Below are 24422 nucleotides of genomic sequence, written 5' to 3'. Positions count from 1 at the left end.
CCAGCTAATTTTTAAACTTTTTTAAGAGGTAGGGGTCTTGCTATGTTGCCCCGAGCTGGTCTCAAACTCCCAGGCTCAAGCAATCCTCCTGCCTCAGCCTGGGATTACAGGCACAAGCCATCACACCTGGCTGCAGTAAGTTCTGAATAATAAATGTTCAATACATTGACTTGTCATTCAAAAGCCCACACTCAGGAAACACAATAGCCCTGAAGTCCTTTGTCTGAGGCCATGGGGGAGTCTAAAAGCTCTGTTACCTCTGCTGAGTCAGTTGCCCTCTCTGGACTTTGCAAGTACACCCCCACTGCAGCCCCAAAGCTTTAGTGCCTTGGGATGGAGGGGTTGAGGTCCAAGACACTGATCCCCTCCCTCCTCATGACTTTGTTCCATGCCACAGTTTTGCTTTTGGACAATGACAAGAGAAGCTAAGATGCCCCAGGACAGAAGCCCTAGCCCTTTGACTACTCCCCACCGCAAGGCCTGGGAGCTGGTACTTACAACCTGGAACACATCAGCATCAAGAAGCCCTTGAGATCAGTGACCCAGTGGACCCAATATACAGCTGAGTAAACTGAGACTAGAGAGGCAAGGAATCTGCCTGAGGTCACATGGCAGGAAAAGGGCACAGCTGAGCCTAGAAACCACTCTGGCACACTGCCCACTGTCCCGCATTGCCTCTTGGCAGGCACGGGTTGTCTGGGCCCTCCTTCAGCTGCCTGTTCCCCCAGGACTGCTCTAGTCAACCCCATCACTCCTGCCGACCGCCCCTCACACCTCTCCCCTAGCCCAGGAAGAATGGGTCCTTCTGTGAGATACTCAGGAAGGGAAGGCATTGTTTTTCCCTTTGGTTGGTCAAAGCTAAAAAGACACATGGCAAGGGCTTGATGTGAGTAGTAAATACCATCCATGTGGAACTGGAGCTGAATGCTCCTTCTCCCCTACCCATTACTGAGTTGGACATGGCAGGGTGGTGCTGGCCAGAATTGGTGTCAGTCTGGCAACCCGTCCACTGCTTCTAGGCTGGAGCCTGACCCCTGGGGATAGGCAGAGTGGACATGGGTCACGCCCGAGGGCCACCTCTTAAACCCAAGGGGACCAGGCCAGGTTCAAGTCTGATTGTTTCAGGGCGCCACTCACCCAGATGAAATGCCCTTCCTGCTCTCCAAAACTTAATGAAATGTTCTTTTCAGCTAAAACGTATCCCCTGCCCTCCTGCTTTCCCTTTGAAACCACTCTGCATACAGCACCCCAGACCCACAGGCAATGAGCACTGTCACGTGACAGGCCTGAGCATTGTCATGTGATAGCCACATTCTGCAGGCCCTGCCTATCGGTCAGGTGTGATCAGTCTGTGAAAATTCACGGAGCTGGTACTTCTATGTCCACTCTGCAGGTCTGGAAAAAAGTTTTTTAAAAAAATCTTTCCCAGGTCCCGGCCTCTGCCCATCTCGTCTCCCACCAACATCTGGAGCTTTGCTTCCCAGTCGCTTGCAACTCCTTTGGTTTCTCAACATCAAGCTCTTTTCACACCTCCAGGTCTTTGCATCTGCTGTACCTGGAATGCTCCAAATCCTGTCTTTCTGACTTCCATTCATTCTTTATATATCGCCTTTAGATATTGCCTCTTCCAGGAAGCCTTCCCGAGCTACCTCCCTACCACACCAACAGCTGATCACTAATCCTTTCTTCCTCTGGACTGCCTCCTGTTATTGTTTGTGTCTTCACTTATCTGTGAATACCTTGAGAGAAGAAATAACGTAACTTTTATCTCTGTGCCCCTAGCCCTATGCACAGTGCCTGGAACACTGCGATGGCCACACCCACCACATGCAGTGTGCCAGGCCTTGGCAGACTCACAGGTATCATCTCATTTAACCCTCACCCCTAGGGATATGTTGTTATTATCATCCCCATTTTACAAGTGAGAAAACTGAGGGACAAGGCAGCTGAGTGGCTCTCCCAAGGTCACACACCTTATAGATGGCCGACTCAGGGCTTGATCACAGGGCCCACTGGTGCAGAGCCCATGCTCTTCAGCCCACCACAGCTATAGGGGCTCAGGACCCACGGAATGGACTGAACCGCACACCCCGGAACACGGAACTCTTAGAGTCTGTTAGATGAGGGTGTTGGACGAGAACACACTTGCTCCCTGTAATGGAGAAAGCAGCAGGAAATGACACTGCACACACACACTCCTCTCCCAGCTTCATTAGGCATTGATGGTAACATCAGACAGCACCAACCCCAAGGGACCCCAGAAATGGGCAAATGGAAGGCACAGTTGCTACCAAGTGGCAGGTGGGTAAGCAGTGTGGACCCACCTTGGGTTGCAACCCTAGGTGGATCCACACTGCTCTGCTTGCTGTATGGCTCTGAGCCAGTCTCCCAACCTCCCTAAGCCTCTGTTCCCAAACTCTGCCAACTTACACAATGCAACAATCTATACAATGATCTGCGCTCTCAAGGAGCTTACAGTCTGGTTGGTGGAGGAAAGACACCCACATCCAGCTCAGCCCCCAACTCTCCAGGTAGCCTACTGTGGCTCCCTTCCTTCCCCTGGCATCCTCCTTTCTAAACGGAAGGGCCTGCTCTCACTAACAGAGCTCTAAAGAAACCCACATGCTGTGAAGACTGAGATACCAGGCACAGAGGGCCAAGGTTCCAGCAAGGACTGCCCGATCCCAGTGATGGGCAGCTTAGACCATGCCTTGCATACAGCTGGACAGTGACTGCCCAGCTCCCACCCTGAGGGCCCTTGCTCAGTGTTCCATAACAAGCATCCCCATCCCCTTCCCTGCGCCAGACCCTGGCAGGGGCAAAGTATCTCATTTAACCCTCACCATTAAGGATATGTTGTTATTATCATCCTCGTTTTACAAGTGAGAAAACGGAGGGACAGGGTGCTTAATAAAGCACTTGAACGGTTATCTTACAGGCACTAGAATAAGATAGCAGAGGGGAGCCACTGGTCCTAAAGAAGCTTGCCCTGTGCACCGCCTCCAGCCCCACAGCATAGAGTCAGGCAGGCCCGGGTGCTTAAGCAGCCCTGCCACTTCAGGCTCCCGCTAAGTGACTCAGAGCTCACCCAGCCCGGCCTGGCCAGGGCTCCTTCCCTCACCCAGGGCTTAAAGCTCCTTCTGACATGTTCATTGTTTTTCTAGGCTGGAGTCAGAGATGCTGAGAGAACCCTGCCCTCTGCCACCAGCCTTTCTCGGAACTGCCATTTCTTCATCCTGCAGTTCTGAGAATTATGGCATGTTCTACTTTAAAGTTGAAAAAAAAAAAAGTTTGCCTACCAGCCACTCACACCTTAGTATGAATTTACTAAACTAGCTTTCTCTTCCTTTCCTCCCCAAACTAAACTGAAATCAAGCAAATGGAAGAGGAATGGAGATACTGCAGAGAAGAGGACAGCCTGACACAGGCCTTGGACAGTCAGATGACAGTACCCCAGGCCCTGAATTAGGTGAGGAAACCAGAGTGCCAGAGTTCTGACGGTACCCCAAAAGTTCTAGGCTTTCCATTCTTCCCAAATCCCATCAAAGACTCCAGGTGTAAGGTCTCTAGATTTGCTTAAAGCTCTGCATTCTAGCCTCCCTCCACCACCCCCATCCCCAGTCACCTTGGTGAAGCCACTTGCCCCCTCTACACTGTTTAGTGGGGATCACGCATCCAAATTAGGAGCTGATGTAGAGATCAAATGAAGGTTTTCCATCAGCTACTTAGCAGAGCTGAAGCAAGTGCGTCTCCTTTCCTGCAGCCCCTCGCCCTGCCCACGCATGCTTCCTTGCCTGCCTGGGCCTGGGCCTGGGCCTGGGCCTAAGCCTCAAGAGGCCCATCCTTCCCCCAAGTGACCTCAACAACAGGACAGGGAAGTAAAGCAGAGACCATGGAGCTGGATAAAACAGAGTCCCAGGCCCGACGCTGGGACTGTCATTGTGCGAGACAAACTAGGGCAGTCTCCATCCTAGAGCTGCAGACACCCTGTTTGGGGATGACATGCACCCCAGGACACTGAGGGTGACAAGGCTCTTGGGATCGGGAGAGCCCCAGAACTCCAGGAGATGGAAGGCCAGGCCAGCAAGTGGTGTGATCTCTGGGTGGTCCCCGAGGTTTGTCTAGTAGTGGCCTGGGAGGGCATGGAGCTGCCCTGCACCCTTGCTAGTCCCTCATCCCCTTCCCCAGTACTTAAATCAGGACAGGTGCCCACCAGGCTCCTTTTGATCATTTTACTTTGCTCCTGCCAGGGTCTGACTTGGGGAAAGGAAGAGGGATGCTTGTTGTAGAACACTGGGCAGGGCCCTCAGGGTGGGAGCTGGGCAGTCACACTGCCCAGGCTCACATTCCAAGCCTGCCACTTACATTATGGGCAGTTGGCCCGGCAATGAGCCTCAGTTTCCTCCTCTATGAAATGGGAAGAATCACACCTGTCTCACTGGGTTGTGGTAAGGAGTCAATGAAGTGGAGAATGCTGGCGCTTAGTAAAGTGCCTGACACGTAGTGAGTGCCAATAAATGTCAACTGCTGTCATCATCAGCACCATCGTCATTATTCGTCCTTTGACACATGAAATGCCCTGGCCTGGCCCAACACATTGTGCCCGCCTCTGCCCCTCACCTAGTTCTGACTTCACCTCCGGCCCTGCCCTCCCACACAACCTTGCATTCCATCTTGCAGAATGACTCGTGCCTTCACCACCCACCAAGACCTGTCACCCCTAGGCCATTTCCCTCCCTGAATATGTTCTCCAGTGTGACAGCCAGCACAGCCCCATGTCTCCAGGCTCCAAGCAGGCAGGTGGGCAGCTTAACCCACAGGACCTCAGATCCCCACAGCACAGAGCAAGCTGGAAAAGCTAACAGTGGGCCCTCAGGGGGGGAAACATTCCTCGCATGGCATCCCTGGAAGGGACCAGGATGACACAAAGGTGTCCATTCACCTACTGAGGCCACCCAGAACTCAGACCAAAGTCCTTCAAGACCTCACTCAATGTCCTTGGCATAGGAAATCCCCAATTTCCTCCCCAAATCCTTCCACCCCTTAGAATTCTAAGGCATTGGACACATTTTCCATCACAGTCCTTTTGCACAGTCACAACTAGCAGAGATCTTCTCACCACCCAGTACCAAAGACTACTTTGGGGTATCTGGGCGGAAATCTCAGACACAGGCCCAGTGAGGCCCAAAGGTAACCAAACTAATGGCCTTGGGGTCTCCTGAGACCTCCCAGCCTCTGGATTTAGGGAGGGGCTTCCTGCAAGTGCTTAGGGGTCTGGTCCTTCCAGCCTGAGCCACACCAGGCCTCCTCTGGAATGGCTGGGATCAAATGAGGCTACATCTGCAAACACCTTGAAACTGTAAGGTATGCACATGCACAGACAGACACACACACACACACACACACACCACGGACTTTCCACCATTAACAATAGGGAGAAAGAGGATGCCAAAAAATTACCCATCTGTCCAGACAACCAACGCCAGTGGAATCCATCTGAGGGCTGGCAGTGACACAAAATCGTAAATTCAGAAATACTTTTAAGCCCCCTGCTTCAAAATTATATGTGGCTTTCACTCATGTAGGTGCAGAAGAAAAAGAAAGGATTGAAATTTTAACTTGTGTTCATCTGGTTGGGACTTTGAGGGAAAGAAATTATTACAGAAGGAAGTACCCTAATGAGGGGAGCCACCAGAGACCAGAAGGCACTCAGGAATAGGACCCAGAAGACCTGGACTCCAGGACCACTGGAGCCCAGGACCAGGCTGCCCATTGTGGGACCCTGTGTGACAAGTCACATTTCTGCTTCCGCTTCCAGCCTCCCCATCTCTGCAACAGCCATACTCTCGTGAGCTCCCATGCCTTGGTGAGAAGGGAATGGATGGGCGAAGGCTGTGGGCTAGGGAAGTGGCCAGGCAGCCGTGAGCAACCAGTGCTGCATTATCCTTAGAGTTTCAGAGAGACCGCATCAAGAATGACAGGACTTTAGGGGAAATACATGTATCGAAGGTACATTTGGCCCTTGCAGAAAAGTGGGGGACAAAACAGTGACGAAGAGCACAGACGCTGGAGACAAACAGCCCGTGGCTGTTCCAAGAAGAATGCACATAAAGGCAACCGAGTGGAGTGCCAGCCATAGCATATACTCAATAAATGGCTATTATTTTGGCGAGTGCTACCATGGCATGGATGTGGGGTGAGGGAAGAATGGCTCAGATGGAGACACACAGCCATCCAGCCATGCCCACTAGGTATGTAGCCCCAGCCAGCACGCCACCAGACCACTATGCCACCAGCCATGCTCCCAAATGGCCCCACAGACCTTGCCTCTGGCCCTCAATGTCCCCAGTCCAACACCAACCTCTCATTTCTCAAGGAAAGTTTGATTCAGGTATTCCTCCGGATGTGGGGGTCCCTATGACCAGCTTCTAACTGCAGGGGACAGAGGACTCCAAACCAGGGTCCCCTCGGCTTCCTATCCCAGCATCGCTGCTCAGGGAGAGACACAGAAACCACTGGCCTTTGCCAAACTCCTCACTTGCCAGATCCTCCCTGCAAGCTCATTCAACCGGCTCCAGTTTCCCCAATCTTCTGACTCTTCACATTGGTCCCTCCCCCAGTGTGGGGACAGGAGGAAGACAAATGTGTACCACATCCACTTTGCTGCCTCTCGCAGCTGGGGGAAGAGGATCTCTTTCTAAACGAGAGATGGAGTGCTGAGTTTTTATCATTTCCAAGCGAGACAAGAGAGAGACAACTGGTTAAAACGTGGTAGACAGGTGCTTTCAAAGTTATCTTCAGGTTTCATTCATACAGACTGTTCTTAACCCCAAGAACACCAGCTACTGAAACACTGGCAATCTTCCCATCCAAGGATTGGAGGAAAAGGGAAACAAAAAGAAGAGGGGAAGTCAAAAAGTCTTCCACCAAGCCCCCTCCGCAGCTGTCCCCTTCGATAAATTTCAACACAACAGCAATGCACAAGAAAAAATGCTGACCTGAGAATTCACCCGGAGCAGTGATGAGGGAGTTGGTAGCCTCCGTTTCAGTGTAAGACAATGTGGAATCGGACAGATCTGTGGGAGGAAAGAAAAAGAGAACTTAGTTGGCCATGGGGCAGCGCTCTTTTTTCTTCTTTCCCATGCATCTGTGTATGTGTGCACGTGTGTGGATGTGTGTGCTTGCAAAGGGCAGCATGTCCCTCCCAACGTTCTGATGTCACCCTGTAACCCCTTCTCAGGATCACCCCAGACCAGAGCAGCCTAGCCCAAGAACTCTTCTGGAAAGTGCTGACTGTGAAGCTGGTACCTGAAAACGTACTGCCCTGACCACAGAAATAACCAAGTTCAGGGGACCAAGCAAGTAGCAACTTGGAGCCTCCCTGGGTAAGGTTAAATTAAGCCCCTAAACAATCCATAGTTGCCGTACTTAATTACAACCATTAAAATTCTTGAAGTTGTTCCTTCTTGCTTCCTTCCTTCCTTTCTTCCTTCCTTCCTTCCTCCCTCCCGCTGGAGCTGGGGAAACTGTTTTAACAAGTCACCAGCCGTCCTCACCCTGTCCCGCTTACACCCCTCTAATTAAGGGCTCAAGCATTTGCTCCCAGATTAACTTTGTTTTTTCTCTCCCCTCCCCCACTCCCTAACATCCAAACCTGCTCACACAGCAACTTTTAACGCCTGGACTGTTTTTCTTAAGGCGTGCTTTATTTTTAAGTAGTTTTAAGTACATTATTGGTTTTCCTCTGTCTGAAGAACAGTTAGATGAGAAAGAGAAATTCTTTTGCACATTTTCTATCGAACACTGAGCTGCTATACTGAGCTGCTTGAACATTGACAAGCCGATGCCTTTTGGGACAGGCAGACTTGGAAAATTTTTCCTGTGCCTGTGCCTCTGCTACCAGCAATGGGTGTTGCCCCCGTTAAGGGACAGGCCTGTCCTGGAGTTGGAACGCCTGCAGCACACTCACCTTCTCACCCAGCACAATCCAGGACTGGCTTGCGTGGTCCCACCTGGCCCCACCCGGTCCAGCACAGCTACTCCAAGCAAAGGATTCCTGGGATAAAACAGTTTGCCCAGGCCCTCACTAGCTAGAATTCCATATGATCCTGCAGGAATTTTTTTCCTTTTACCACATGGCTTGGGGAGCGGGAAGATAAAACATTAACCAATTTGGCCTGGTTTTTTTTTTTGCTTTTTTTTTTTTTCCTCTCTAATTTCCCACTTGCCAGATGCTGACTGGGTGTTCTGGGTTTTATTTTGTTTTTTGGTCTCATGTGATCACAGAGGCTTAGAAGTGAACTGGCTTTTTGTTTATGAAAAAGCAACAATGCAAGGAAGAGAAAATAATACCAAAAAATAACCCGGGACTATCTATCAGGGAATGAAAAAGTTATCTGCTGGAAAAATATGTTAGGAGAAAAATAAGGACACACGGAAAAATCTTTAAAAAAAAAAAAAAAGGAAAACAAAAAAAAAAAAACGAAAACAAAAAAAAACCCTCAATGCTCAACTGGGAACTTCTTAAAAGAGTTTTGCTTTTAATACCGAATGTTCCCAAAGTGCTTAGTGCTCAGAGCCCTGCTGCCACTTCTCATCTGAAGTAGCAACATCACAAGCTGAGTCCTATTTCTTAGTGAACTGCCTTACAGCCAACACAGACAGCATTGTGAGGTTTCCAGAAGAGTGGGAACGACAGGCGGTTTCCACCTTTCACAGCTAGTAAGTCCCTATCACGTCCTTGCCAAACCCTCACATCTAGTGTTTCTAGTGAGGCCCTGGACAGTGTCTCAATGGCTGCTGTGCAAAAGAATGTTCCCAACCTCCATCACTGCTCAAGCCTCAAGGAGGAAGAACTCCATCTGCAAGTTGGAGCTCCAGGTTCAGGTCCCGCCTCCACTATGAGTCAAGCAACATCAGGGCTCACCAGCTTTTTCTATAAAGGACCAGAGGTTAATATTTTCAGCTTTGTGAACTATACAGTCTCTGCTGCAACTACTCAACTCTGCCTCAGCCATGGACAAAATGGAAATGGACAAGCCTGGCTGTGTTCCAGTAAAACTCCACTTCTGGACACCAAAATCTGAATTTCACATAGTTTTCAGGTGTCACAAAATATTATGCTTCTTTGGATTTTTTTTTTAACCACTTCAAAAATAGAAGCCATTCTTAGCTTGCAAGCCATATAAAAACGGGTGGTGGGCTGAGCTATTTGACCACCGGTAAGTGTCACTTCCTCTTTCTGGGCCTCAGTCATCTCATTTGTAAAATCATGGGGACAACTGTTTGATTTCCACATGGTCACTCTGCAGGGCTGGGCAGTGCCCCGATTTTTGCTGCTTTATCACATGCTAACTGACAAACCCTCAGGGCGATGATCCTTGACATTCAAGCTGAGGTGCTAAGAACTTTCACGAAGAACTTTTGAAGGTTTTTTTCTCTAATGGAACTAAGGATCTTGCAAGCAACTAGTGCAATTATGCTGACTTAGGAAATGCTGAGACAGGCCTCCGAGGGAAGGACAGCGAGCCACCCACCTGAGTGGGGGCTGCTCTGAGTTTGTGCCTCAACCCTGCAGCTCATTAGCTGGGCAGCTCCTCCCCCTCACTCAGCTTGATTCTTCATCTCTTAAGTGACAAGCTCCCACCAGAAGCTCTCTCCAGTTCCCCAGAAACTAAGGCTCCCCCATTTATGGGACAATTCTACTTCTGGAACAACAATAGGGTGGCCACTGTGGTTTGGTCACGTGGGACAGCCTCTGCCCACCTAGCCTGAGAAGGTCACACTTCTGAAGGGACCTGGTGGGCACTTCTGACTTCACGGCAGATGAGGGGTGTGGAAGGAAAACTGGGGTGGATATGCCTGAGTGTCTACGACACTAAGAAGTGACCTCCCCAGCCAGGTGCAGTGGCTCACACCTGTATTCCCAGCACTTTGGGAGGCCAAGGCGGGTAGATCACGAGGTCAGGAGATTGAGACCAGCCTGGCCAATATGGTAAAACTCCGTCTCTACAAAAATTAGCCGGGCGTGGTGGCGTGCACCTGTAGTCCCAGCTACTCAGGAGGCTGAGGCAGAAGAATTGTTTGAACCCAGGAGGCGGAGGTTGCAGTGGGCCGAGTTCACGCCATTTTACTCCAGCCTGGGTGACAGAGTGAGACTCCATCTCAAACAAAGAAAAAAAGAAGTGACCTCCCAGATGATGCTAACACACGCTACTGGGAGGAGGCCTTTACAAAAAAACCAAACAAAACCCACTTTTTGCGGTCACTTGGTGGAATGTTTCAGCATCGTTGCCACGCCATCTGACTTCTAAAGCTTGAGTCCCACAGGAACTGCTTGGGTCACAAAGTTGCTTTCCTGGCACTGTCAGGGCCAAACTAACTTGCCCCACAGTCAAGATCCTACAGATTCCATCACTTCTCTGCCTCAGAACCCATGCCCTGAAACCCCACTAGAGGAAACAGAGAGCCAAGCACTCTCCACTTTTATTTTATTTTACAGATGGGGTCTTGTTCTGTCACCCAGACTGGAGTGCAGTGGCACAGTCATACCTCACTGCAGCCTCTAACTCCTGGGCTTAAGTGATCCTCCCACCTCAGCCTCCTAAGTAGCCAGGATTGCAGGCCTGAGCCACCACACCCAGCTAATTTTTGTATTTTTTATAGAGATGGGGTCTTGCTATGTTGCCCAGGCTGGTCCAGAACTTCTGGCTTCAAGCAATCCTCCCACCTTAGCCTCCTAAAATGCTGGGATTACAGGCATGAGCCATCATTCCCAGCCACAATCTCTACCCTTTTTTTTTTTTTTTTTTTTTTGAGACAGAGTTTCACTTACTCTGTCGCCCAGGCTGGAGTGCAGTGGCGTGACCTCAGGTCCCTGCAACCTCCCAGGTTCAAGCAATTTTCCTGCCTCAGCCTCCCGAGTAGCTGGGATTACAGCTACTCGGGAGCATGTGCACCACCACACCCAGCTAATTTTTGTATTTTTAGTAGAGATGGGGTTTCACCATGTTGGCTAGGCTGATCTCAACCTCCTAACCTCAAGTGATCTGCCCCCCTTGGCCTCCCAAAGTGCTGGGATTACAGGCGTGAGCCAACAATCTCTACTTTTGAAACCACTTACATCTACCCCAGAGTATGGGCTGATCATCTAGGCTCAAGGTTTTACAGAAAACATGTTCTGCCTCTGAATGGGAGTTGTCTAAAATTACCAACTCCACTAAGCTCACCTAGGGGACAGTCCATGCCAGGGGCTTTGTATACCAATATACATTCCTTTTTAATACTCCAATTGTTGTTTCCGCTCAAGTGAACATCTTGGCTTATAAAGGGGGAAAATACACAGCTCCTCTCAACAAAGACTTCATGCCCAACCTATTTGTTATATTACTAATTAATACACTCTAAAGGAGAATAACCCAAGGCTAGGGGGCCCAAGAGAGAGGAAAGAGACACAGAAATACCAAGCCACCTCCAGCGAGATGCGTAAGTCAAAACCCATTCATCTTCGAAAAGCCCATGTTTAAAAGGTCACAGAGAGGTTAATGATGAGCCGTGGAATTTCGAGATGTAAATAGCCTGCTGCAGAAGCTGGGTCTGCTTTGGCCCAACTGTGGGAGTGTTTGCACAACTTCACCCCATTTCACAGCAACCGGTCTGGCTTTCACCCCTCCCCTCCAGCCCTCCAGCCCTCCAGCCCTGAGGCTAGACAGACACTGGGCTGAAGGGGACCCAGTTAGGGACACATCTCTGCAAGGGTAGGAAGGAGGGTGCACTTACCCAGTGGCTTGTACTCGTCGCGAGGAGACAGCCGAGAGTAGGGAGGTGGTGGAGATTCTGGAAGACAGGAGACAGCATGTCACTGCCAGGGTGGGGGAGCTCACACCTCAGGTTCTACATGCTTTTAATTTCTGGTTTCCTCAAATAATAAACTCAGCCTCCAGAAAGCCCTCCCTTTGTCCCACCTCCTCTGCTGCCCAAATCCCCTCAACAGTTAAAGCCACAGGCTTGGGGCACAGACAGATACGGGCTCAATCCCAGCTCTGCCATATTTGGCTGTGTGACCTCAAGCAACTTACTTCACCTCTCTGAGCCTGTTTCTTCAGCTCTAAAATGAGGATAATCATCATCTAGACCTCCCAGGTTTGCTGGGATAATGTATGTAAAATGCTTAGTGCAGCTCTTGGCATTATCGAAAAACACCTCCATAAACAGTAACTGTTACTACTTTAACAAGAGAAACGTGAGTGCAGGGAAAGTCAGAGCCAGGGCTGCTGGATAAAATACCAGATGCTCAGTTACATTTGAGTTTTGGATAAACATAGCATCATTTTGTAGTATAAGTGTGCCCCTTTCGATATTGGCGGTGTACTTATACTAAAATATGGTGTGTTGTTTATCTGATACTCTAATTTAACTGGGCATCCTGCATTTTACTTGCTAAATTTGGCAAGCCTAGTCAGAGCTGAGTGTAAGTGCAAAGGCCCAGACACAGAAACTTGTGTCCAAACAAGCTGCATTAGAGCTAGCATTCCTAGGTGCAAGGGAGGACAGCAGCAAGGGTTAGGACCCAAAAGGTCAAACCCAGCTATCTCAATAGGAGGTCTTAAAGCCAGTCACTTCTACTCTTGGCCTCAGTCTCCCCTTTTGTAAAGGACGGGGCAGAACGCAAGTTCTCTACAGCTCAGATGCTATTATTCCTTATTGTCTATGATATTTTTCTTTGGGTTTCCTTTCATTTGCCTAAAATACTCCTCCTTAAAAACATATACTTTGCCTTCAGAAGAATTCCTTAGCTTCTTGCTTTATGGGAAGTAACAATTTGCTAAACTAAGTAACAATTTGCATGAATGAAATGACCCTTCATTTTCAGTAAATGAAACTAAACACAATCAAATCGCAAACTAAAACAAACTCTCAGTGGTAATAAAGTGGTAATAACTATTATTAGGCGGGTATCAGTAATGACACAAGGGGTAATAAGTGTTTTTCGCAATTGTAATAAGGCACAATTAGTAATAGGAGCATTTGTTTTGCTCCATACACCCAATGAGGCCTCACCTCTTCCCCACCCTGGCTTTTCCAGCTCAAAGTTACTTCCAACAAAGTCAAAGCTCTGAGGTTTAGAAACAGAGACTTTCTGTGGACAGAAATTAGAGAGAAGGAAAAGTGAATCACAGAGTAGCCACTGAGAGAGACGTGAACATTTGCTCAGTGCCTACCTTGTGTCTTACTCCATGCCAATCACTTTCAATTTTATTATTTTAGACCTCAGGTACAGAGTAGTCAATTATGCTCATCAGGCACCTATTTTTATTTAATCCTTTCTCAAATGAGATGACATTATCATCCCCATTTTACAGATGAGAAAACTGACTTGTGCATGTCTCCTGAGCCAGTCATGGTGGAGCTGGGATTCCAGTCCAGGCCTAACTCTGCTCTGCCACCCAATGAGATGGAATCAAGAGATGTCCTTTCTTATATCTCTTCATCCCCGCTGGGTCTGGGACATCACCTGCACAGAACAATCTCACTAAATATGGACATAGACAACTGGGATGAGGATAATGGTAAAGTTGAATGCACCTGTGGACAAAGATGTGCAGAAAGAGGATCTAGGGGGCTCCCAGGCCTAGAGGCCAGCCTTGAGGAGGACCGGCCTCTCAGGACAAGAGGCAGGGCAGAGGAAGGGCTGGAGTTCCACATGAAAAGAGAATTGAGGCCAGTGCTTCCACTGTACAGAGGAGGAGACTGTGGCCTGGTGAGTGGAAGTGACTCCCTCAGGAGCTAGGTATGGAGCCAGAACCAATGCCAGGTCCCTGACCTCCATGCCCTTTCCACTACCCCCATGAGCTTATCAGAAAGCCTGCAATTTCTTAGGGTTACTTTTGCAAAAATCTGACTGGCTGAGGCCTAGGCCACACATGGCATAGAGCTCTGGACATCCGCCCCCCAGATTTGTTCCCAAAGGTGAATCTTGACAACTATGGGCAGTAGTGGCTGGAGTCAAGCCTCTGTAACCAATGCCAGCATCTCTTCCGGGGGCTGCTTACCTGGGAATCAAAAGGTGGAAGGCAGGAAAGGCTAATGAAGTCCCACCTGGAAGAGCTACCTGAGCCTTGAGTTGTGACACCCACTACCCATGGCCATAGCTGAGTTGGGAGTTCCAATGTTGTGAGAGAAAGAAAATCTATGAACCTGAACCAGGAGACATGCCAGGTAGTGGAGCACCGCAAAGTGTTCAGGAGGGACCTCACCACGCTCCCATTAGCTCTGGCAAAATGGTATGCACACAACTGTTTATTTGAGACAGAGTTTCGCTCTTGTTACCCAGGCTGGAGTGCAATGGCGTGATCTCGGCTCACCGCAACCTCCACCTCGCAGGTTCAAGCGATTCTTCTGCCTCAGCCTCCCTAGTAGCTGGGATTACAGGCATGCACCACCATGCCCAGCTAATTTTGTATTTTTAGTAGAGATGGGGTTTCTCCATGTTGGTCAGGCTGGTCTTGAACTCCCGACCTCAGGTGATCCGCCCGCCTCGGCCTCCCAAAGTGCTGGGATTATAGGCGTGAGCCACCGTGCCCAGCCAACTGTTTTAACAACTGCATGGACTGAAAGCTAATCAGTAGATTCCATTGTAGGCAACTAAAAAAGTATGAAGGCTTTAGACTCCACCCCACAACACAAGGATTTAGAGTGTCAGAGACAGAAGAGGCCTTGGGGTTCACCCAACTCAATTCCTTCTTTTCACTGATATGAAAACTAAGGTCCCACTTGCTAAAGGACCTGCCCAAGGCCACATATGAAAGTAGCTGCAGGTATTATGGGGAAGGCCAGCTGGAGACCAGTATCAGGTAACCCTTTCCAAAAATTGAGATATAATTCACATACCCTAAGATTCATCCTTTTTAAAATATACCATTCAGTGGTTGTTTCAGTATATTTACAATGTTGTGCAACCATCAACTACAATCTAAACACAGGACATTTTTTTCATCGCAAAAAAAAAACACCATCCCCACTGGCAGTCACTTCCTAGACCCCAACCCAAAAACCCTGGGCAACCACTAACCTCCTTTTTGTCTCTATGGGTTTGCCCATTCTGGACATTTCATTTCATACAACATATGGCCTTTTGTGGCTGGCTTCTTCTTTCATGTGGCACAAAGTCGTCGAGGTTCATCCACGTTGTAACATGTTTCGGTACTGGACTTCGTTCTTTTTCATGGGTGAATGATATTCCATTTTTTGGATGTACCATATTTCATTTATCTATTCATCAGCTAGTGGACATTTGGGTTGCTTCCTCACTTTAGCTATTATGAATAATGTGCTATGAACACTACTGAGTAACAATCAGCCACCACTTCCACGTGGCTGCACCCTATGGATCTGGACTGATGGAGCCTCAGGGCATTACCTCAGGTGGGCAAGGTGGGCACTCAGGTGGGACACTTGGTGGGTGAGACCAAAGATCAGAAAAGAACCTGTGAGCTGCCACCAGGCCCTCTGTCCACTCCCCTCTTAGAAGTTGTCTTAGTACTTTTAAAAGTTGTGTTGATTTTAAAATAATAACCAATATGCTGTAAACTTTAACAGGAGAACTTTTAGAGCACTGCAGGCCCCTCTGAAAGAAGTGGACCTGGTAGGGAGAAAAAGAAAAGAGAGGGAGACAGAAAGACATCAGGAACTCCAACCCCCTTGGACATCCAGCCTGAGGCATCAACTTCAGGAATCTCCTCCAACTTCCTGCAGAAGCAAGAGCAGTCAGCCAGGGGCCAGTGCACCAGAAGGTTCGGCTCAGCCCAGGCATGCCTCTGGTTAGCCCCCAGGGGGTACTTAGCCTTTTGGGATCTAGACCTAAATTCTAAAGCCAGAAGAGTTCACAGCCTCTCCCAGTGCCTGGAAAAGTTTCAGTTTGGGACATTACCTTCCACCCCCATCTTTGCAGCTCAGCATCTAGCTTAGGAAAAGATTCACATGCCTCCTGGGTTGCCAAGCTTCCCCCCCTCCCAAAGAGGGGCTGTGGGTGGGGAGGGAGCCTGCTGAGTGCCCATCCTTCCTGCCCCCAGAAGCTGAAGACTCAACCCTAAGCCCCATGATGGGAGCCGCAGAAAAGGAGCTCCTGGCACTTTAAGGCTGGCTGAGCCTAATTGCCCAGATTCCCCTGGCAGCCAGATAAACAGCGCGGCCGGCTGGCGCCAGCAAGAGGCAAACTGCACATTATCACCCCTTCCTCACCTCCAGGAGGAGCTAGGAGGAGCAGACAAGCAGGGCTAGGGGCCGCTGAGCCGGGCAGGGCGGGGGCTTGGAAGCCCAACTTGAAATTGATCTCATTTCAAAGGGATAATGCCAGGCCAAATAAAAGGAAAACTTTCTAGCCCATTCTAATTCCTATAGTCCTGGCCTGGGAACCCTGTGTTTTCCTAGGCGGCCTCCTCCAGTCGTTTAGAAGTTCTCTCTCTCGCTCTGTCTCTCTTCCCCGGGCGCAATTTGGATAATAGTAATTTACTGAATATAATTACAGAAAAAAAAAAAAAAAAAAAAGTGGGGAAGCAAAGAGCAGGAGATTTATTCCGAAGTTAATGGATACTTTCAGGAGAAAGGAGCTCTATAAACACAGGTTAGAGCTGTGATTAAAGTATTTCTCCACATTTCCGTCCACATAGGCACCCACCGAGCTCAGCGAACTGGCTTTTCCTGGGACAGAAAGACACCCAAGGGGGAGGCAGAGCTGGGCCTGACTCCCACGGGCTGGGAGGCCAGGAGGCCCCCAGCTCATGCCCAGCAGAGGTGGGTCCCCTCCTGAGGACCCCTGTTTCCGAGACAAGCCTGGGGCAGAGTGGGGGAGGGGACGGAGGCCTGTGTGGCCTGGAATCTGCATGTCAGCCCGCAGGGATTCCCTCCAATCCCTTACTTTAGATACGGGAAAAGAAGCCCAAAGGGGAAACTAGCCCCAAGCCACAAATCACGTTGGGCTCCGAACAGCAGGGGTCCACACTGCCCAGGAAGGGGTCTCCGGTCACTGGGGCTCCCTGCGGTGGTCGGTTAAGGTGCGGAGGTGACGGCTGCCAGGGGGGAGTCCCTCAGTGCTGGTGTTCCAGTGTACTTTGGTCGCTAGCTGTGTGCCTGCGCTGTGTGTGCGAGCGCGTCTGTCTGCCCGGTGCCCGGGCTCTCTCCCCAGAGCCCTGGAAGGCGCAGGCTCCTTATCAGGACGCGCACGGCTGAGCCCCAGCTATGCGCCCGCCCAGTTATGGGAGCCAGGCTGGCGGCCAGGCGGTGGAGGCGGGGTGGGCAGCCCAGGGCTCCCCCAGCTCTCAGGCCAGGGGCAAGAGGGTCAACCTGGCACATACTGGAAACTCTTCCCTGACCATCGGTCCTCCCAGCGGTCCCCGGGGTGGCTGAATGGGGGCCCCACCTGCTAGCAGCTAGCAAAGGAACAGGGGAGGAGACTTGGGGTGCTGCAGCCCTGGCAACAGCGCCTCCTTCTGGGAGAAGGAGGGGAATCAAGTCCCAAGGCTTAGTCCAGATTTAGATGGGGAGAATGTTCCTAGAGCCACCCCCACTGACCAGCAACGGTGGCTGAGAGGAGAGGTAACTCATCCAAAGTCAAGCGGCAGGTTACGAGCTGGGCAGAGCCTAGGACTAGGTCCGTGGTCAAGAACCGTTCCACTGCAGCTTGCCAGATATCTCTTGACCTGTACCTCTCCAAAACCACTAAATGCAAACCAACACCCAAGCCAACTCCTAGTCCCAGGAGTAGTAGCAGGAGTGGTCCTGTCCATTGTCTCCAACTTTTTCACTCCTCCCCTCCCTGCCCAGGCACCTGAGCATGCCTGGCACCTTAACTCTGAGCTGGCTGGCTCCCTCTCCTCTGACCCATCCTCCAAGGTCCTGCTCCAGGTTCGAGCTGTGGAGCTCCTTCAGGCCATCCTATTACATACACCCCATAGCCTTCTGGTAGTTCAGACCCAGTGACCTGGCCCTGCACACTTCCCTTCTTCCCCCATTTCTCCCCCATAAATCCCACGTGGGATTATGTTTCTTGAGGGCACAGATCCTACTCATATTTTCACTCTGCTAGACACAGCACCCAGCACAGTGCCTGGCCCAGAATAGTTGCTCAACAAACATTTGCTGGCACACTGAAGTGGCGAGAGAGAATATACCTGCCAGGGGCTTCTACAAGAGTGGAATGGGCCCACTTAAAAAAAAAATGACCAGGAACAAGACAACCATAAATAGGGGTCTCCTTCCCCAGAGGCAGGGAGGAGACAGAGTTCGCAGAGGGGAGAAAGTCACTTCCAGGGAAAGCTGTCAGCAAGGGGAAAAGAGTGCATAGAAAGCCTGGCATGGGCCACAGATCAGGGACTGCTCACAGATCCTAAATTAGGACTGGAGTTACCATGAGGGGAGTAGGGTGCCTGATCAACAATGCCCCTCCCCACCCACCCCCATCAATGCCCTCTATGCAGGAATCATCACTGAGGGAAAACTTCCTTTCCTCTCCAGACACTACTCCACACACAAACAAGACACCTAGGACAAATGCACCATCCTAGGCCCAGCTTCCTCTTCCACACAGTCAGGAGACCTAAGATCTGACCCTCCCTGTGCTCCCAGCCTGGGTGCTGACTCTCCCCAGGGAAGCCAGAATGGAGGGATTCAGAGCCCTCCCAGGCTCAAAGCCTGTGACTCCCTGCCAGTCCCACCCCTGCAAAACCCCAGTGTCACCTAATGGATTCCCATACATCCCTCAGAGGCTAGCTACAGGCTAAAATGTGTGTTCCCCGCAAGGCAGATGTCAGAGCAAGGCAAGTGCAAGCTCCTGGCCTGCTGGAGCCTCCTGACCTGCTGGAGCCTCCGCCTGCCTGCACCTAAGCACCAGGGCCTGGCCGGGTAAGCAAGGCTGAGGGTGGGGTGTGTGCAGGAAATCCCAAGAGGAGAACAAAGAAGGGGTGCAGTTCTCAGAGGTAATGGAGTATCTGGCTTCTTCACCTACTCACGGATGCCACCAAGACCCTAAACTCTATACAAAAGCTGGACACAAAAGTTGAGAAGGACTATGGAAGACCCTGGCACTTGACACCCAAGGGATGTGGGGAATGATAATATGTGGGGAATAAAGACGGTGCTCTTTACTCCAGAGAGGGATTACCCTGCAAAGCTTCGTTGAAAGTATACAAAGGTACAAATTGGGCATCTGACGAAGACTTTTGATTCTAGCTATGATTTGTGTACACCCAATTTCACAACTTACAGCTGCTTGGACATAGAAAAGCACAGTATGGGTAAGGGCACGTGCATACAAATGCTAGAAGCCTGGGCACAGACTGGGGTAGATTCAGGAATTGAGGTAGGAGGAAATAGTACCTACTTCTTTGGTCTCTCCTTGGCCTGCCCTCCCCTTTCACTGCCTATGAAGTTGGAGCCTACATCATGTCCCTGAAACAGCACAGAGAAAACTACGACGTGTACTTTTTTAAGTTTACCGGAGCCTTGAGATAAAGTTGCCACTTGAGGTGTGTGCTGGGACACCCACTCCCCTCGGCTGGGCTAAGGCGCCTCTCCTGGTGGCTCCAAGGGCACCCGGGGGAGCACCCGCGGCTGCGCCGACCCGCAGTGTCACAGAGAGAAGGGCACGGAAGGGGACGGGGACCGGGAGCCGGGGCCCCGCCGGCCGGCGCAGCGCGCTCACCTGGCCCGCAGAGCCGGCTGAAGTGGTAGGGGTTGCAGCACACGGTGGGGCCGTCGGCAGCGGCGGCGAAGCTGTGGCAGCCGCACAGTGGCTTCAGCTCCACTGCGTGCTGCAGGTCGGGCCAGCGGAAGAGGCGGCCGAGCAGCAGCTGCGGCGGCGCGGGCTGGCCGCCCAGGCGGAGGTCGGCTCGCGGCACCAGCACGCAGCCGCCCGGCACGCCGCCGCGGGACTCCACCGCCTCCAGCAGCGTGTCCAGCGAGCGCTCCTTGAGCCGCTTCAGCAGCGAGTACGTGACTGTTTTGAGTTCCTGCTCCAACAGCAGCAGCCGCGAGCGCGCTTCGCGACTCCGCCCGCCGCCCGCCGGCTCCAGGGCCGCCCCGGCCAGGGGGTCGCTGGCGTCCCGGGGCGCGCCGGCGGCGTCCCGCTCCGAAAACAGACAGCAGGTCACCGTCTCGCAGTCACTCTCGGGCAGCCAGCCCGGGCCTCCCGGCTCCGCCACGTCCAGCAGGGAGCCCCCAGCGCCGGCCCCCGGCTCCGACATGGGCCTCGGGGGCCCCCCTGCGCGCCGGCGCCTCCCCGCGCCCTGGGCGCCTCGCTGTCCCACTGCGTCCCGGGGCCGCCGCGGGGCTACCGGGCGGACTTCGGAGCGGCTGCAGCCTCCGCCCTCTCTTGCCCGCGGGGCCGGCTCAGCTCGGCTGCCCAAGCTCCCATCCTCGTCGCCGCCACCACCGCCGCCGCTGCCGCCTTCCTCCCGGTCGGGGACCACACGACTTCGCCAAAGTCGCCGCACCAGCCCCGAGCGTTTGGACCTGAACATACGATATCCTTTGGCGCCAGGGGTGGGGGGGAGGCGGTCTCCGGTTACCGGGGGTCCGTTCCCTCAGCGAGGCGCCGGCTGCGCGGGTCGCAGCCCCACATGAAGCTCCGCCGCGGAGCGCCGTGCAGACGGTGCACAGCCTGTCGTCGAAGGGGCGCCGCAGGGCGACAACATGAGGGAGCTCGCCGAGGCGGGACGGCCGGGAACACGCGCACGCCGAGCCGCAGTCCGCGCGCGGCCAGCGGCTACATGGACTGCAGCGTCGGGGCTGCTCAACAACTCCAGCCCTCGCGCTTTGAGGGGGCTGCAGGCGGCGCACCGCCAGAAAGACCCCACATGGGCCGGCGAGCCTTCAAAAGTTGCGCGACTGGTCCATGAGCACAAAGCGCTCGCGCGAACCCCCAAATGTGTTTGGAAAGCCCTCCCTTTACCCTGCCTTTTTTTAAACCAAAGCGCTTAACTACATGGGCTTTTCCTGCAGGATCCGAAAGGCAGGCTTGTTGATAACCCCAGCTCCCTTCTTACTCCCTGCAAAAAGAAAAAAGAAAAAAAAAGGAAAGAAAGAAAAGGAAATCCCAAACAAAACCTAAATCCCTGGATTTGCATGCACAAAAGGCCAACGCCGTCTCAGGTCCCAGGCGCTAGATGCACTTGGAGCGAGTTTCTCCTGGACGCGGGTGTCAACACATGAGTGGAAGTTGTAAAAATCCCAAAGAGCTGCTGGGAATCCTTAATTAAAAATGCAGTCCACCGAGGCAGAGGTCGCAGCCCGCCCCACGCTGCCCTCGGACGCTTCGTGCGCCGACGCTGCCGAGGTCGCCCCCCCTCCCCCCTCCACAAAAGTGCCTCCCGGTGGCCCCGGGGTCCCAGCGAGGTCTGGCGAGGCAGCGCCCGGCGGCTCTTTCTCTCGGCTCGGCTCCCTCGATCGCTCCCCTGCTCCGCTCGCTCTCTCTTTTTTGTTCTCCTCAAACGCACACTGAGGGCCCCCGGAGGAGCGCCGCGGAGTCATTGGCTGACTCCCATCATATGCCAGTCTAGACACTTTGGCGGCTCCGCGGCGCTGATTGTTGCGCAAACAAGGTTTCAAGTTTCTTAACTCTTAAAGGAGAACACGTCCCATTGCAGGGCCGGAGGCTCCAAGGGGCCGGCTCCCGGGGCGGGCCGAGCTTGGGCCCCCGCCCCACACCGCCCCGGCACCCCCGCCCAGGGCCTGACAGCTCCCGCGGCCCGCTTTCTGCCTCGCGTTGTGCCCAGGGCACGGATGCGAGCGAGCACACACGCGCGCGCGGACACACACACACACCCACCCACACAGGGTTACATGAGCCACGGGCAGGCGCGCGAGGCTCGGCGGACCCACTGAGATTCGGACGCAAACGGGGCGCTTTGCCTCTCCCTGGCTTGTGCACAAACTTATAAACACACTTTGCACTTTACAGTTGTTCCAAACCCCCATCCCAGGGCAGGCTAATAAAAATGGGTGTGCGTGTGTGCCTTCCCGGGTTGAGCCTCTGCGGAGCAGGGGGCGGCGGATATGTTGGGGTAGCGGATCTTCCGTGACTGCACGAGGGGCTCTACGCTCCTTGCACAAAATCGGGGGTCGCTCTGCCGGGCCAAACAGGGAACTTAGGGCGCTTTCCGCACGGTGGCTCCAGGCTCGCCCGGAGTGGGGAGATGGAGAGGGTGGTGTAGAGGCGGGGAGTGTCTACTCGCTGGCTCCTCTCGGTCGCCACGGCCCTCCCTCGGAGCGAGGCGGGCCGCCGGCCGGCCGGGCCGCCTCCAGGCTGGGTGCTTCCTCTCCCTTCTCCAGTTTACTCTCCGCACCTCGGAGAGGGCTGTAGGTGAGGGATCACGCTTTCCCTAGCGAGGTTTCCACACGAAAATTAGGGTAGGTTGGGGGCGGGATCCGGGGCGCGGCGGCAGCAGCCTGACGCCCGGCGCCGGAAGGGTTAAGGCCGCTCCTGCCCCTGGAGCCGGCGCGGCGGGGTACCTCCTCGGGCGCGCTAGCTCGTCCGAGGGTGGCAAAAGTTCAAGCTTGTAAAGTCGGGATTGGTCCCGCGCGGAGGGGAAAAAAGGCTTGGGCCCCCCTCCCCCCCCGGGCGCGGCGCCGATTGGCCAGGCCGCGGGGCCGGCACCGCCCTCTCCGCCCGCTCTCGGCGGCCCCACCCCCGGCGCGGCGCCCCGCCCCTTTCCGGGCAGGAGCCTGGCCCCGCGCTGAATGAAAGAAATTCCGCTACTCTCATTGGCCCGGGGCTGGGCGCCATTCTCCCGCGGTGGCCGCGGGGCGCCGGTGAGCGGGTCTCCCTGGAGAGTAGCCACGCGTGGGGCTGGTCTGTGGCGTGCGCGGCGGTGCGAACCCCCGGCCGTGTCCAGAGGCTGTGTGCGCTGGGGGAAGGGTGGCATTTGCAAGGAGGATTCAGAACCATTTGCTGAGCTTTACCTGGAGCCAGGTACTGTTCGCGCTGCGCTCTCTGGGAGTGGCGGTTGCTCCCCGAACGAAAGATGGGGCTGAGACACTTCCTCACACCCATCTCCTACTACTTTGGCCAAATTAAAGTATCGGTCCTAGCCTCAGTTTCTTGTTTGAAACCGCAGATGAGGATGCTTGCCCTTCGTGCTTCACAGAACCACGAAGCTCCCTGGAGATTGTGCACGTTAAATGCACAAATCTCAAGCGAACAGCAGGATGAATTTTCACAAGTGAACAAACACACAAGATGTCACCAGCACCCAAAAAGCAATGTTACCTGCACCCCAGAAGCCCGTCTTGTGTCCCCTTTCAGTCACTTTTCGCCCCTGGGGAAATTAATACATCTTAAAATACAAAGAGAAACTCAATGTATTTTCTTTTATCCCCGTGTCTGCTCTTTGTGGATTATCTTTGACTGTGGGTTACAATAATAATAGTTTATACGTATTGAGTCGTTACTATGGGCAAGGCAATGTTCCAGGACTTGGTTAACTCTCACAACACTTAACATAGGTACTTTTATTATTAATATATAAGGACTTAACATCGTTACTATTATTGTCTCCACTTACAGAGGAGGAAAACTGAGGCACAGGAACTCACTTGTGTAACATGCCACTAAAATGAGGATGGCATTGACAATGCTAACATGCTGAAACCAGAGAGGCATGAACCAGCACGCCTGCTCATCCTCTGGCTGGAAGTGGTGTGTAGGTCTGTGTTGCCAGACTGTACTATTCAGGCAGGGATTTCCAAAATGTGGTTCCAAGGCCCACCCGCTGAATCAAAAGTGTCAGGGGTTGAGGCCCCAGAACAACACTTTGGGGATAGGTATGGTTGTTACCACCATTTTATTTTTATTTTTTATTTAATGTATTTTTTTTTTGAGACAGAGCCTTGCTCTGTCCCCATACTGGAGTGCGGTGGTATGATCTCAGCTCACTGCAGCCTCTGCTTCCTGGGCTCAAGTGATTCTCGTGCCTCAGCCTCCCAAGTAGTTGGAACTACAGGCATGCACCACCATGCCCGGCTAATTTTTGTATTTTTAGTAGAGATGTGGTTTCACCACATTGGCCAGGCTGGTCTCGAACTCCTGACCTGCCTGAAGTGATCCGCCCGCCTCGGCCTCCCAAAGTGTTGGGATTATAAGCGTGAGCCACCACGCCCGGCCTGTTACCACCATTTCTTATTTGTTTTTTGAGACGGAGTCTCACTCTGTCCCCAGCCTGGAGTACAGTGGTACCATCTTGGCTCACTACAACCTCCACTTCCCGGGTTCAAGTGGTTCTCCTGCCTCAGCGCCCCCAAGTAACTGAAACTACAGGTATGCACCACCATGCCTGGCTAATTTTTGCATTTTTAGTAGAGACGGGGTTTTACCATGTTGGCCAGGCTGGTCTAGAACTCCTGACCTGCCTGAAGTGATCCGCCTGCCTTGG

The 24422-nt window shown here is 52.5% G+C and overlaps 1 protein-coding gene across 1 annotated transcript in view; it reads right to left on the bottom strand.

The window, feature by feature from the left end:
* SMAD6 (SMAD family member 6) overlaps nt 1-21541 on the bottom strand; it is an 81606-nt gene extending 60065 nt beyond the window's left edge. The window contains exons 1-3 of the mRNA XM_023220913.2: nt 19697-21541; nt 11779-11835; nt 6999-7076 (exon numbers count right to left, since the gene is read on the bottom strand). Coding sequence (XP_023076681.1) covers nt 6999-7076; nt 11779-11835; nt 19697-20513 — 952 coding nt within the window. The 5' untranslated portion in view covers nt 20514-21541. The remainder of the gene's footprint in view (nt 1-6998; nt 7077-11778; nt 11836-19696) is intronic.
* Nucleotides 21542-24422: the final 2881 nt, after the last annotated feature.

This window comes from Piliocolobus tephrosceles, chromosome 6 (genome assembly GCF_002776525.5).
Source record: "Piliocolobus tephrosceles isolate RC106 chromosome 6, ASM277652v3, whole genome shotgun sequence".
In the NCBI taxonomy this organism is placed as follows: domain Eukaryota; kingdom Metazoa; phylum Chordata; class Mammalia; order Primates; family Cercopithecidae; genus Piliocolobus; species Piliocolobus tephrosceles.
The sequence above is the reverse complement of the archived record's forward strand: the minus strand, read 5'-3'. Positions and strand labels throughout refer to the sequence as shown.